Below are 13,779 nucleotides of genomic sequence, written 5' to 3'. Positions count from 1 at the left end.
CGCCGTCTCGAGGTTCACTCGTCAAAAAACATCCCTGAGCTTCGTTTATTTTAAAAACTGTGGAAAGTCTCGGAACGAGCAGCCGAACGAGTGTCTTTAAGATCAAAGCACGGACGACGAGCACAAGAGTCACAGGTGAAAATAAAAACACTTTATTAATCGATAAAAACAAGTCTTGATTGCCGGTACATTTCTCCAAACAGGGAACTACATCCAAACTCAAAAGCAGAGTGAGACTGTTGTGAAGACGCCGGACAAGCTACGTAAAACATGAAAATATTTACAGAACAAGACGAACAGAAAAAGTGCACAAAGTAGTAGCAGTACTTAATAGTTGGTTCTGCACCGGGTTACATTAAAGTGAACCAGATTCATGCCTGAATATCACACTTGAGGACGTTTCTCAGATATTTTTATTTTTGGACATCGTCTTAATGTTTGTGTTCTGTTCAGCCTCTTGTAAATAGAATAACCTAACTGCTATCTTAGCTGCGATAACAAACCCTGTTTTTTTATGTATTTATTTTTTAAAGAAAGCGATACAACGCACCCACAGGATTCATTCAAACACACAAGTAATAGCACTTCTACTTGGAGAACACGTTCACACCCCGTTCTCAAAACCCTTCGATAACGAGATCGTTTTTAAACAAAAGCCATTCGTATTAAAGCGGCCACAACGCGCCGTCATCTCACACGCTCCACTTTTACCTCATTTATTAACGTGGCTCGCTTTTCCAACACTTAGGACTGAATATTTAGGCCTTACAGCAGTTTAACAAAAATTACCTCGAGTTGCTTTTGGCTGGGTGGGCAAATGAATTAATCCAAAAGGAATAAAGCTGCTTAAACCACAGCATCAACTGAGCCGGTTTCATTTTAATGTTTTAAATGAAATGAGGCGTCCGAGAAGAACAACGCAGACAAACGACCCGTGAACACGACCCGTGACGGCCACAACTAGTTCAAACAATACAGTACTCTGGAGCTCCTGGCCCACCGCAGCATCATCAGGACCTCTGATGATTAAAGCCTCCGCGCAAAGTTTTCTCATCGACGAAAACAAAAAGAGGACGAGCCTTCCGTGAAGCTGATGACCTCTAACCTTGTTTACACTACAGATTATGAACGGTTTATAAAGAGCCTTCGTAAAACTGCAGCAAAGGAATAGCAACAGACACGGCAAAATGCAAACAGCCAAGCCTTTTAAAGACAAATTACAGTGCTATGAATAATTTATAAGAAAGCTGATACATTTTGCAACGCAGTGTGCCTCCTCCCAAAAATATTCCTCTGTTCTTCACCTACTCACCCCCCCCCGCTCTGGACTTCTTATAGACGTTGCTACCCGCGAACACTCCGCCTCTTCACTCCTCATCCCAACATTTCAACTTGCTACCATCACATCTGGTCCTTGTTTTAGGGGGGAGGGGGTTCTAAACCCTGATGCCGCCACTCAAAACTAGAATTAGCAGGACAAACCTACAGATAAAGAGTTACAGGGATCAGGTGACGCACCACACAACCTTTGGTTAGTACAGGTGTTACGGCATTCTATAAAGATGGGACTTCCTTCATCCTTTGGTATCTTAACCCACAACCATAAGATGCTGTTCTTTGCCTGAAGATTTGAAAATTAAAAGCCTCAGTATCTACTTTAAAAAATGACTGAAGTCTCTAGAGTGGGATATAATCTGATCGTTCTTTAAACCTTCAGTGCATAGGTATCCAACCGTCCTTATCTCCAGTGTTTACCTCCGCGTCAGTCCACCGTACGAGCCTCCGTCTGCAGTGGTTTGGTGCAAAAAGGAACAAAAGCGGCTAATATTCCTTTTAGTAGTGCAGTTTTTGTCCTTTTCTATTCCTCCTTTTCAAGTCTAATGTATGAAACGGTACTCAAGGAGCTATTTCTGCTTCAAAGATGTTTCCAGGAAAACGCAGGAACAGAATGAAAAGGGAGAAAGTAAAGCAGGAGGAGCAGTAACGCCATTTTTCTTCCAACAGAATCTTCTCAAAGAAAAAAGGGCATCTCTCTCGCGTCTGCACAAATCTTTCTTACTGATTTTAGCAAAGTGATAGAATGTGTCCGCCCTCACTTCTTTTTGTCCTTTTGTTTCTTCTCGGGCTTACGGTTCTGCTGAGCGGCAGTCACGCTGCGGGGCATGATCAGCACGCTGCCGTCGGCGCCGTACTGCAGCGAGTACTCGCTGGGAGGATAGGGCCGGCCCTCCTCATCCCGCAGCTGACTGAAAACCTCTTGGCACAGAGTTTGCATCTTCTGCTTCATCTGCCGGATGGAGCGGAGGAACTCCATCTTTTCCTTCAGCAGACGGGCTTTGTCGCGCCTCAGGTCTTGGACGCCCTGCTCCAGGTTTATGATGGTCTCCAGCTTGCGCTTGCGGCAGTTCTGGGCTGCCATCTTGTTCTTGCCGCGCCGGCGTATGTCGCGGATGAGGGCGAGCTGGGCTTCGCTCAGGTGGTGCTTGGCTAAGAGCTCGTTGAACTCTTCAACGGGGAGGTTGATGATCTTCTCGTTGGACAAGGGGATCTTCATGGCCCGCGCTCGGCGCTCGTCACGACTCGAGTGTTTGTCGAGCAGGTCCTGAGGAGGCTGAAGCTTCGAGCTGTGTTTGCTGTGAACCGTCTTCTTCCCGGTCGAAACGGGAAGCTCGGGGTGCTCAGCGAAGGCAGAGGAGAGCGGCAGGTTGTAAGTGTGATTGTGGCCGATGCCGTCGAGCTGAGGGAGGTTCTGAAACTGGGAGGGGTCCTGGTAGCTCATACGGCAGAGCTTGCTGAATTCAGGTTGGTAACCCCCAACGGCCCCCTCCTCTGTCTCCACGGTGGCCACCTCAGAGTCACTACTGTAGCCGACAGCTCCCTCCTCAGAGAAGTTGGCAGAAGTTGAGGAGGAAGAAGCTGCGGACGAGCAGGAGGTCTCAGAGCTGCTTGGGGAGGCCGGGCTGTGGCTGGAGTCCAGAGAAAGACCAGAATCTGAGTCCAGCTCGTCCTCCAGCTGGGAGGCTTGAGCCTGGCTGAAGCCCTCCTCCATGGCGAGGTCCAGGAGGCTGATCTCATCCAGCATGGACTCCTCCAGCAGAGTGGTGAATGGATCGGACAAGCTGGGTGCAGATGTGACGTTGCTGGAACTGTTTACGGGCGGGAGAAAGATCCCAGTCAGGTTAGTGGCTCCAAACGTGGAGTTGACGTTGGTGGAGTTGCTGGAGGACAGCCTGCGCATGCTGGGCCGTGGGGTGACGCTTGCAGAGTCCAGCTGAGGGTTGAAAATGTGGGGGAAGTCTTGGCTGCAGCTGGGGAGGGAAGCCTGGTGGAGGCTCACATCCTGGTTTACTGGTGTGGGACGTGTGGAAAGTCCAAAGTTTCCCACCGTGTTGGAGTCGGGTGTCTCGTTCGTGGTGCTCCCACTGCTGGAGCTGGTTTGGAGCGAAGTGTCGTTCACTTCCATCGCCTGTGGGAAAAAAAAAAAAAAAAGAGTTCAAACAAACAAAAATGATTCGTATTTGAATGAAAATGATCTTCGTTAAGCAGAAAAATGCATTTTCACGTGTTGATGCCAAAATATTGTTAACAAATTAGTACATTTTCGTGAAGAGTCCCATTTTCACTTTCGTACAGTTTTAAGATCCAAAAGTTTGAAGAAATCTCTTTGAAGAATGAAATCTTACCTGCAGCTCCATGATGGCCATGATGTCTTGCCACTGCTGCTCCAGGTCCAACTGTGGCTCAGCTGGGGGCAGCGGAGGCGCCAGGAGGAGGCTCTGAGACGTGGAAGGAACCTCCTCATTGGACACTTGTATTTCTGGGTTAACAACTGCGACCGGAAACTACGGTAATAGAAAATTTGGGGAACGTTACTAAAAGCCACAGTAACTTGGCAGTAATGTTTACAAAGCATGCACCACGACAGAAGTCAAAATGTCTCCTAGTTTAGCTTCTTTTCAGTGGCTCCCTGTAAAATTTAGAAAATCATTTTAAATACTTCTAACGTCCAAAGTTCTGAACAACCAAGCTCCATCTCATATATCAGAGATCTCATTGTTCCATATTTTCCTAACAGAGCTCTTCACCACTTCCTGTTCAAAGAGAGTCTTTCCTTCCCTCTGTCACCAACGTGCTGCTCAGAAAGGGATTATTGTGACAAAGTGAAGGTTTGATGTAATCTGCTGCGTCCTTCGGTAGAGAACACGTTCTAATAGGCATTTTATAATGCACTTGAATGTTTCTGAACAGTGCATGAGACGACTGTGAACTGGTGAAGAGAGTTATATTTTTACCTCAGCTTCTTCTCCAAAAGGGAACGTGGCCTCCAGCAGCCTCAAGCACTCCTGTAGTGACAGTGAAGTCTGTGAGCCAAGACCTGTCAGCTGGAAACACAACCAGCACCAGAACATGCTATGAGGAGACTTAGCCCTTCACATTTTATTTCTACGCACTATGAAGTTGACTCACTGACAGACTGAACTATCAATTTGCATCATTTGCTGCACCGCACGGACACATGTGGGGGAATCAAATTGCAAGCCATTATGCAAGAAGATCGTTTGAAAGGCTTCATAAGAAGGCGTTTATAAAAAGGGTGAAACATGGCAGAACATCTTTTTAATGCCAAAGCCCAGTTTCCCTGCAGATCACTGGTTTGTTATAATCAATCCACAGCACTCTGTTAAAGCTTTGAGATGATTGTTTTCTTACAATGATTTGGTTCCAAGGAGCCATACTTAAAATTTTTAAAGTGGCCTTGAGCAATACGTCAAGTCTTTCTGAAGGTCTTAGACACCGGCTGTTTCTTTTTCTTCTTGAAGCTCTTTCAGAATCACAGGAATAATTATTTGCACTGCCCATTTTGTCTTATTGTTCTCTCCCCCCCCAAAGATGCTCAAAAGAAAAACTGCACGTCTGCTGATAAGACAGATACCTGAAAATAATTTAAACTTCTTTTATGGGCTGCTCCTGTGCTTTAATAAATCTTGTTGACACAAACACAAAAATATGAATTAAACTTTCAACAGGACATATTTGCATGTTTTCAAAGTCCTTTCTCGGCTCGTAAGGAAACATTTAGTCTTTACAAACCTGCTCTGGGATGCTCTCTCCCGTCTCCCCGTCCACCGGTTGAGCCCCCTGTAAGTTTATGCCGTTCCTCCAGCTCTCTTGTTCCTCGTTGCCATCTTTGTTCTCCTGAGGGTTGGGCTTCTCCTCCTCGGTGTCCTTCTGACGGTTGCTGTAGCTGAACACTTCTCTTCCAGCACCAAGGTCAATGTCCTGTCGCCATAGGATGTCTATCAAGTCAATGTCCTGAAAGAACCCAGAGAATTGCTGATAAAAAGGCCCTGGACACAAACAAGTGTTGTGTTTTTGTAATGTATGAGTGATATGGTTAACTCATGAAAGGAAAGCTCTGAATGGAAAATCTTGACCTTTTTATGCAATCTGTTTTTGTGTCTGTGCTGAAGTAATCTTAGAACAGCACATGATGCGACAGACGATGACAAACAAATATAAAACACTTTGGCATGGTGGTTTTCATGTCGTAAGAAAGCAATGAATAAATAAAGAAAATCTGTGGCTTTGTGTGAAATCAAATTCAATTTGTCCATTAAGTGCTTGTATCAATAGGAAGCTATCAAATGTAATGCAAACAACAATTAAATGTAATAAAACTAACATCTTTCCTTCCTGTCCTGTTAGGCTCACAGGAAGGAAGTTTTTAAAGTTGCGCCCTTCATGAACATAAACGTGACCAGCTGTTATAAATGTAACTCAACTGGTTTGACTAAAAATATCTGACACTAATACAGATTTAAAAAACCAGGGGTGTGGACCTAAAAACACTTGCAGTGTGATGTCATTTCTACTCCATTTGTAAACTTATGTTCGGTACAATAGAACGTCATACTTTAAATCTTCGCCAATTAATTACGAAAAACAAATTCAGGCTGTTAGATCAAATGTGTTGTGAAATAAGCTACAAAAAGCTACTGTTTAACTTGGAAGCTTTAAAAATGTACTTATTGCAATAATAAAATAAAAGAAGGTTATCCTGATTTGCATCATCTGGTGCGATTTGAAACCATTCACTCCAGTAGTTTTCCAGTCTTATCCATATGGAAGTCTGAGATGCAGCATAAACAAATCGCTCGGCTGAATTAGCTGAAAACCACGTGGAAGCTTGAGCCGCGTGACTGACCTGCATTAGGCCGACTGTAGTTTGTGTAGATAAACAAATACGGTCATTAATTTTAATGTTTGATCCACTTCCAGTCACTTTGGCTGTTTCTGTTGTTGGCAGCCGTTCACAAATATTGCATATAGGTTTTCAACACGTTAACCATTAACAGGAGAAATTAATTGCGAGTGTTTGGTTTCTTACGTTATGAATTTGATTCTGAACTCGTCTTTGTAACTTTGCGCCGAGTACCTTTAAACAGAGTCGTCAATTAATTTACACAAAATCAAGAATTTAATTCCCCAGACATTAATGTGCATATCCATTTGTGATATATGTTAAAAAAAAAAAGTGTTTTCTGTTTCTTTCTCAGCTTTCCAGAGAGAAGTAGTTTTACCTCTTTGGTGAGGTCGTCGTTGCCATTTCTGTTGCCCTGCTCCTGGTTTCCTTCTGGGGCCACGGCTCCCAGGCTGCTGTCCGCTGCGTTCAAGTTGTACGTGGATTCAGGTGTTCCACCTCCTCCCCTCATGGCCGGGGTAGGGTCTATGTTGTTAATGTCCTCTAGGCTGGCCCCATTGTCCAGGGTTATACTGGGGCTGGACTGACTGCTGGCTGAAACCACGGTCTCGGTGTCACGATGCACTAGCCAGGTATCGAGCTCGGTACTGGGCACAAAGAGGCGATCCAGCTGGCGCACCTCGTTTAGCAACCGCCGTGTAGTAAAAAAATGGTCCAGGTCCACACTCTTTGGATGGATCCCATAGCCGTCCAGCGTGTTGTGGAGGTTGTGAAACTGCGTCTGGGTGTAGGCTGAGCTGGGCCCCAGGATGATCTCTCTTAACGGGGGCAACTGATTGCTGAGATAGGTGTCAACGTCCACCCGCACCCCAATGAGACTCAGAAGGATGGTGAACTGAATCAGGCCCTCTGTGAAGTACTTTTTCAGGTAAAGCATTTCTTTACAAAGGAACAAAAAAATGAAAGTAAAAAATGAGAACAAAAAAGGGGCAGACGATCTTGGATTAACAACGCTCTGCTCACACTAAAAAATGGAAACAAAAATGCAAACATAAGAGGGCAGAAGGTCTTCAAAAGTAACTTTGAAAGGGGTTTGAGGTCCAAGACAAGGTTTCCACTTCTCGGGGTATCTTCTTCCCATTCCTGTCAAACACAAATCACATTTTAGCACTTCATCAGCTCGCACACTACAATCATAACAGATACTAGCTCGCAGATCTTACCTACATTTGTATTAAACACAAGTAAATAAAAGAAAACAGGACTTGCTGGCCCACTGAAACCTCTCCATCCTGCCAGGACAATGTCGCCGCGCAAAGCCTCAGTCTTAGATATTCAGATGGGCAGACATGATGAAAACAGAGCCACGCATCACCCCACCCTTGACAGGACAACTACTTCTGGGGGATGATGCTGAAGGTGAATGAGAGAGTCGAGGAAGCTCGCCGGACTGGCTCTCACGCGCTCCAACGATAGCTGATAGGCGGCAGGCAGGGTCCCTCCCTCCTCCAGCACAGCTGCGCCTATCTTTGTCCTTACGATAGCCGTTAGCCTCCTTATATTTTACCACCCGGCTACAACCATACACCTTCTTACTCAATTAAGTATTAATTACAAGATGTGTTGCAACACTGGTTATTTCCCATCTCAGTTTAGCTCAAAAAGTGACAGGTGCCTCTGTTAATATTTACTTTCGCCCTTAGAGGGTGTCAAACAATCTCCCTAGCAACAAGTGGTGAAAAGATGAGTGACAGACAATTCAGCCACTTACAGTCCTCGACGGCTGCAACGTCACATGACTCCAGCAGACCCAAACCAATAGGAATGAAGCAAGGGCGGGATTTGGAGAAACGTTCAGCTGTCAAACCCAACACTGCTAGCCTTGTGCTACTTTGCTACTACCTAACGTAATAATGTAGCTACTTAAAAAAGTAACTTATACGATAAAAAGCGGTACACAGCCAATAAATTACAATTTATGGTCAAATTATGTCTGCGGACTTTAGTTTGTGCCATGACACACTACACCCATGTATCGGCGCACGCGATAATTCATTAAATTGTCTTAATTTATTATACTTACGCATGAAGATTGAGCTACCTTCTCTTCATGCTCACAAGTCCACAATTACCTGGGTCCGGTAATCAAGTCCGGTTTCATTAAAAGTTCCGCTGAGCTTCCTGTTTAAACATTCTCCAGCCTGTCCGGACTGAATGGCCCACCATGACTTGCAAAATTATTAGCTGGCCGGGTTAGCCTAGCACGCTGTAAAAACACGCGCGCACACGGAGCATGCGCAGAACCTTCTAGTCTGTAAGCTTTCATCAGCCGACGGAAATTCCCCTTGCATGTTTTGATTAACAGGTTTTTATTATGGAATCAGTTTGTGAAGTGTAATAATATATATTTAAGAATCATTTTTATTTAACGCTCAACTTATAATTTCCCTTAAATATTACACTTGTTATTTTTTTTTTTTTATTACAAACAAGTGTCTAAAATGCTTTAAAAGAGTATAAATTATTGTATTTTGGCATTTACCTACTGTCAAAACATTTTTTTTAACATTGGGAATTGGCTCTAAATGTTAAAATTTATATATATTTTTAATTAAAATATGAGTCATAAGTAGTACATTTAGGATACACTAATAAAAAAAAGCACAAATGCAAACAAATTGGTCACCAACATTCACTAAATATGTTAAATATCTATAAACAAGAAAATAGTAATTTATTTCTTTAATTAGAGTTCATTTTTAAGTTGTACAGTCTGTGGAATTTTTTTAACACTTTTTTTGAGTGAAGCTGCAATTCACAAAACAACTCGGGTTGAAATTAAATACCGTTTTTATTTCACTGTTGATTATGACAAAATATTTCTGTGGACATCCGCCGAGTCCTCTAAATATTAACCCCCATCAAGTTGACTGGTCTGCTGTGGTATCGCTTTGAAATGTCTGCTTCGATCTGAAACAAACAAACAAACAATAAACAGTTATTCCTGCGAGGCTGAAAGGTGTGCTTCTGATGTTTTCACATTTACTTCAACCAACATCACGTGACAGAGTTTTTATTTTCTGCAGCCCTACCAACCTCCACCCTGGAAAGTACCGACCCCCTGTTGAACATAAATAAAAGTAACCCAGTACCAGTTTCTGGAGTTCCCGGGTGCGTCCTGCCAGCAGGCCGACACGAGGCTCCAGCATGGACTGCTCCTGTAACGTGTCCTGCCTCCTCTCGGCCATCGACGCAGCTTTCAGCACCAGAACTTCAGCCTGCTTCAGCTTCTGCCTCAGCATCTCCGACACGCGCTCCACATACCTAAACACACGTTTCATCAAAATAAGGTGGCAGCTTAAATACCTGTCGTGAACCGTATGCGTCGAATTTAAAAAAATGAGCCTTTTAGCGCGTCCTGATCCGATTCTACGCGCTGCAGGAGGGAAGGTGGTGTTGAAGCTCAGGTGATACCTCGGTGAGGCCTGGATCATGAACAGGTGCTGCATCCGGAGGGAGGTGAGCCGGCCCAGAAGGTCCTGCACCTGGGACAGCATGTCCCTGACGTGTTCCTGGGTTTGCTTCTGGATGACAGAGGGGGCCAGCTGGAACTGGCTCATGGACACCACGTCCCCCTCCTCTCTCATCTCTCTGATGCGCTGGGTGAGGAACACCTCCAGCTGGAACCAGAACACAAAACCAGTTAATTTGACATTGTGACGATCAGCTACGGCGGCCATCTTGAAATGGGTTGATTCCAAATGTTAATCAGTTGTAGACGAACGCCCCACGATCGCTTTGAGTGGCTCATTTTGCTAAAAGAATCAATTTGACAACTGTTTTGTAATTTGGGGCTAAAACGAGAGACTACATCACATTATTTTAGTTTTATTTTATTTATAGCGTCGGTCAAATCATGGGTATTTTTTAAAACAAACAAAAAGACAATGTTCTTTAAAAACTGGCCAGGCAAATTAGACTTAATATTAAACTCATGGTACAGACTGCTTATAATTTTTAATGTTGGATTTTTAAATATAAATAATATAAAAATGCTATAAATCAACCTCTTCTGAAGGATTTAGAACGGACTCTAGAAGAAGCTCAAGCGAAGACGCTTTCCGACCCGTAACGTGATTTTCTGCAGAGTTCTTTGATAAATCTGATTTTGTTGCCTCTCATGTTACATGTGGGCCAGCGGTTTTTATTCCTTTATTCTAGCTCGTTTATTACATCTCTTAAACGTGAGAACGGCCTGATCGCTCTACGACGGACATCACTTTCATGCTGCTTGCTTTTGGGATCAGCTCTGATTTTTACCTTTTCTCATAAAGTTTGAATAAATATTTTTAGCGATAAAAACTGCAAACATCAGGCTGCTTGAAGGCAGACATGGATTATACCGAACGTTAATAACTCCAGCAAATTGTTCTTTCAGTTAGTTTGTATAAAAGTGGAGTAAGACCCACATTAGAAGTGAATATCCTGCACCTGGATCCAAAACGTGGAGCCTCCATTGATCCTTGTGTTTATATCCTCAGTATGAACAACTAAATATCACAGTTATGATAAATTCACCTAATTATCAGCCACTTTTATGGGTACAAATGATTTTATTCAGGTTATTTTGATTAAGTCTCAAGCTGTTTTTACAGCAAATCAGTGCTATGATAAAAACATTTTATTTTAAACCAATTTAACAAAAAGCAAACGGATCTAATCAGATGGTCCAGAGTCTTTAAACACGTATAGAAGTGTTTAATAAATAATCTCTGAATATTACATCTACATGACTATTTCACAACCAATGGGTAAAAAGTGGAATAGTTTTCCAAATTTAAATGTTATTTTTTTATATAATTTGCCTGTTTTTCGGCAGCCCTCGCCTTCTACCAAAAAGCTTCTGAGTGATATTAATTTTTTTGTCATTAGAAACATGTATTGTAAAAACTGATTAAATAACAAAAAAGTTAATAGTTTAGCTGCTACAAGCTGAAATAATAATCATTAGCTGTGAGGAGTGAAATGTTTTGTTCATCAGGAGTAAAACTTGTTTATTTCACTGACTCTGAAGCGACAGCTTCATGTTTTGTGATGTAGAAATATTTAGCAGGTTTCAGTCATTTGACCAAAGGTGAGTGAAGTTCTACCTCCATGAGCTCATCGATGAACTGGCTGCGTGACTGAGAGTTTTCCAGTAAACTCAGAGCGTCCTCCCCCCTCGCAACGCCCTCAGGACCTGAATCAAAACAAACTCACCTTTAGTGACCAGAAGCCTCTGGAGCCGAGTACGTTTGAAAACTTCACGAAAATAAAACCATCTTACATCCGGTGCCCGCGTCTACAATTTCGATCTCAACTGGAGTGGCTTCACTGTCGCCCCAGTCGATGCCGCCCGCACCAGTGTCCTGATGGAGACAAGAAGACATTTTTATTTTGTTGTCCCTCGTATAATCCCATCTCCGTTAGATTTATTTATTCATCACGAACAGGTACAAGAAGGAGGACGTGAGCTCAACAGGCACGACGACCTTCACATGACCTTTAAAACTAGTTGGCTGGAAGGTTTAGATCGTGATCTTTGGTGACTAGTCGTGTTCTTACCCCAGATGTTGGTTCCAGACTGATGCCCCAGTCCACCCCATCCCCAACTGCGCTCACACCCAGATCGTCTGCTCCCGTCCCCAAGTCCCCCCAGTCGATCTAAAACAAATCACATTTTAAAAAGTCGCTTAAATATCTGCTGCAGCCGGACATTTAGCAGAAGCTACTGAATACTTCAAAACAAAAGCTCATCATATGTGAGCGAATGAGTTCAGAACATCAGAGGATTTGTTTTAAAAGCCCTCGACCCAAACTGAGAGAAAACTGAGCGGTGGAGTAACGGTCGTGTCCGGATCAATGTGAACCCGAGCATCACGAAAAACACCCGTCTCACTTTTAATTAGATTAATAATTAAATGTGAAACAGACGAAGAGCTTTATTTCCATAACGACGGGAGACGTTGAGAAACGGCTGCGATCTGTTGGATTGAACATGCAGTATAAAAAGAAAGAGGAACTTTAAAAAGCTGCGTTTAACTTTATTAAAACTCTTGAACACATAAGACATTTTTGATGCACTAAAATAAACATTTATTTTCTTGTGTGTTTCTTAGGCTATCATTAAAAGTAGTACGGTATTTTCCAGCCTATAAGTCACACTTTTTGCATGTCCTGTGACTGATACACCGAAGAGACTTAATTATGGATTTTTTCCACATTTATAAACTATTTTTGACAGATATGACCGTTTATTCATTCTGACATTGAAAATATGGAACAATACCATTTTAAACCGCTAGATGACACTCGAGTTGTATGGCATGCCGTTGTGTCATGTAATAGATAAAAGTGGCCATTAATGACCCATTCGGCTTGCCATAGAGCGTCACCTTCGTCTGCCTGGAGCAACCGTCAAATCAGCTTAATAGATGCGACTTATACGGTGAAGTGACTTATTTATGTTCTTTTCCACTTTATTAGACATATTTGGACTGATGCGACTTATAGGGTGGTGTAACGTGTACGGTGGAAAATACGGTATTTTTCCACACTGGCACTAAAAAAAAAAAAAAAAGACCTAAAATGAGCAGAAGCCAGATAAAAATGTCTGTTAAAGTCTAAGAATATGAACCCACTGGATAAATCAAATCATCTCAATGGGCCTCGGGGGGGTAAAGATATTTCTGCCATAAAATGTCAAAGATTTGGATGAAACACGATGGAGGTTAAGTCTTTGATTCAGCGATTAAACTAACCGTGTTTTCAGTCCCAGCTTCCGGAGGAGCATCCTCCACCGCCGGGCGTTCGACCACCGCTGGGACGTTCCCCGTTCTCCACTCATAGAACGTTACGTTCCCCTTCTTCTGGGCACAAGTCAGCATCGGCAGGACTGGTTCAGACCTACAGACAACAACACGCGAGTCCATCAGACCAAATTAAATTAAATGTACTTCGTTGTAGCCAAATATTCGAGGGGGCTGCGAGATGCAAAACAACAACAACCACCTGCTGCAACAGGAAGAAAAAACAAATCACACCAACTTGATTAATTAATGTGCTTTCTGCTGGATTAACACAGGTCATTATAGCACTTTAATCCAGTTTCTGACTTTAGATTTTAATTTAAACAGAAGAAGAGAAAGTTTGATTGATGGTTTAGTCTGCAGAGCGTGTTCAGAAACAAAGTCGACACAGCTCCAAACACGCGTGTTGACATGTTTAAATAGCAGTGAAGTCAGTTTTATACAATTAAAAGCACAAACTGAAACTTGCTTGTAGGGAAAATCCTTTTCACAACTACAGAAACTAAAAATGCGTGCACGGGTCGAAGGAATGCGCCTCGTATTTTTGTGTACGTGCAATAAGAGGAGAGTGTGCACGCTGAACCCACCAGTCGCACACGAAGTTTGTGAAAGCAGCGTAAAGCTGAATGTGCTCCTCCAACTGAGCTGCGTCCTTCCCGACCTTCTCCAGGACGTCCGGTAACTCCTTCACCAGAGCCTGAAGCTCTCGTGGAACATTGTCCCCCTTTT

General features: G+C 43.1%; 2 protein-coding genes across 2 annotated transcripts in view; both read right to left on the bottom strand.

The window, feature by feature from the left end:
• Positions 1-1,968: 1,968 nt before the first annotated feature.
• Positions 1,969-7,139, bottom strand: nfe2l1b (nuclear factor, erythroid 2-like 1b). The gene is made up of 5 exons (XM_037691652.1): positions 6,582-7,139; positions 5,092-5,313; positions 4,293-4,382; positions 3,684-3,842; positions 1,969-3,466 (listed from the first exon to the last, which is right to left on the bottom strand). Exons 1-5 carry the CDS (start codon positions 7,137-7,139, stop codon positions 2,093-2,095), a joined length of 2,403 nt encoding a protein of 800 aa, XP_037547580.1. The 3' UTR covers positions 1,969-2,092.
• A 1,925-nt stretch (positions 7,140-9,064) lies between these two features.
• The window catches only part of cdk5rap3 (CDK5 regulatory subunit associated protein 3), an 8,175-nt gene continuing 3,460 nt past the window's right edge, over positions 9,065-13,779 (bottom strand). The window contains exons 7-14 of the mRNA XM_037691651.1: positions 13,638-13,774; positions 13,003-13,147; positions 11,807-11,905; positions 11,529-11,610; positions 11,353-11,441; positions 9,677-9,882; positions 9,355-9,526; positions 9,065-9,172 (exon numbers count right to left, since the gene is read on the bottom strand). Of these exons, the coding sequence (XP_037547579.1) occupies positions 9,107-9,172; positions 9,355-9,526; positions 9,677-9,882; positions 11,353-11,441; positions 11,529-11,610; positions 11,807-11,905; positions 13,003-13,147; positions 13,638-13,774 (996 nt within the window). The 3' untranslated portion in view covers positions 9,065-9,106. The remainder of the gene's footprint in view (positions 9,173-9,354; positions 9,527-9,676; positions 9,883-11,352; positions 11,442-11,528; positions 11,611-11,806; positions 11,906-13,002; positions 13,148-13,637; positions 13,775-13,779) is intronic.

Source organism: Nematolebias whitei, chromosome 17 (genome assembly GCF_014905685.2).
Source record: "Nematolebias whitei isolate Nwh7 chromosome 17, NemWhi1, whole genome shotgun sequence".
NCBI classification, from domain to species: domain Eukaryota; kingdom Metazoa; phylum Chordata; class Actinopteri; order Cyprinodontiformes; family Rivulidae; genus Nematolebias; species Nematolebias whitei.
This window is presented reverse-complemented; position numbering and strand designations above follow the sequence as displayed.

Bases quoted from the DNA above. Each gene is read 5' to 3' on its own strand.
- nfe2l1b (XM_037691652.1), bottom strand. From the start codon at position 7,139: ATGCTTTACCTGAAAAAGTACTTCACAGAGGGCCTGATTCAGTTCACC. The intron at 5,314-6,581 runs GTAAAACTACTT...GGGTTCTTTCAG, and splicing joins ACGACGACCTCACCAAAGAG to GACATTGACTTGATAGACAT. The intron at 4,383-5,091 runs GTTTGTAAAGAC...TTGTGTTTCCAG, and splicing joins GAGAGAGCATCCCAGAGCAG to CTGACAGGTCTTGGCTCACA.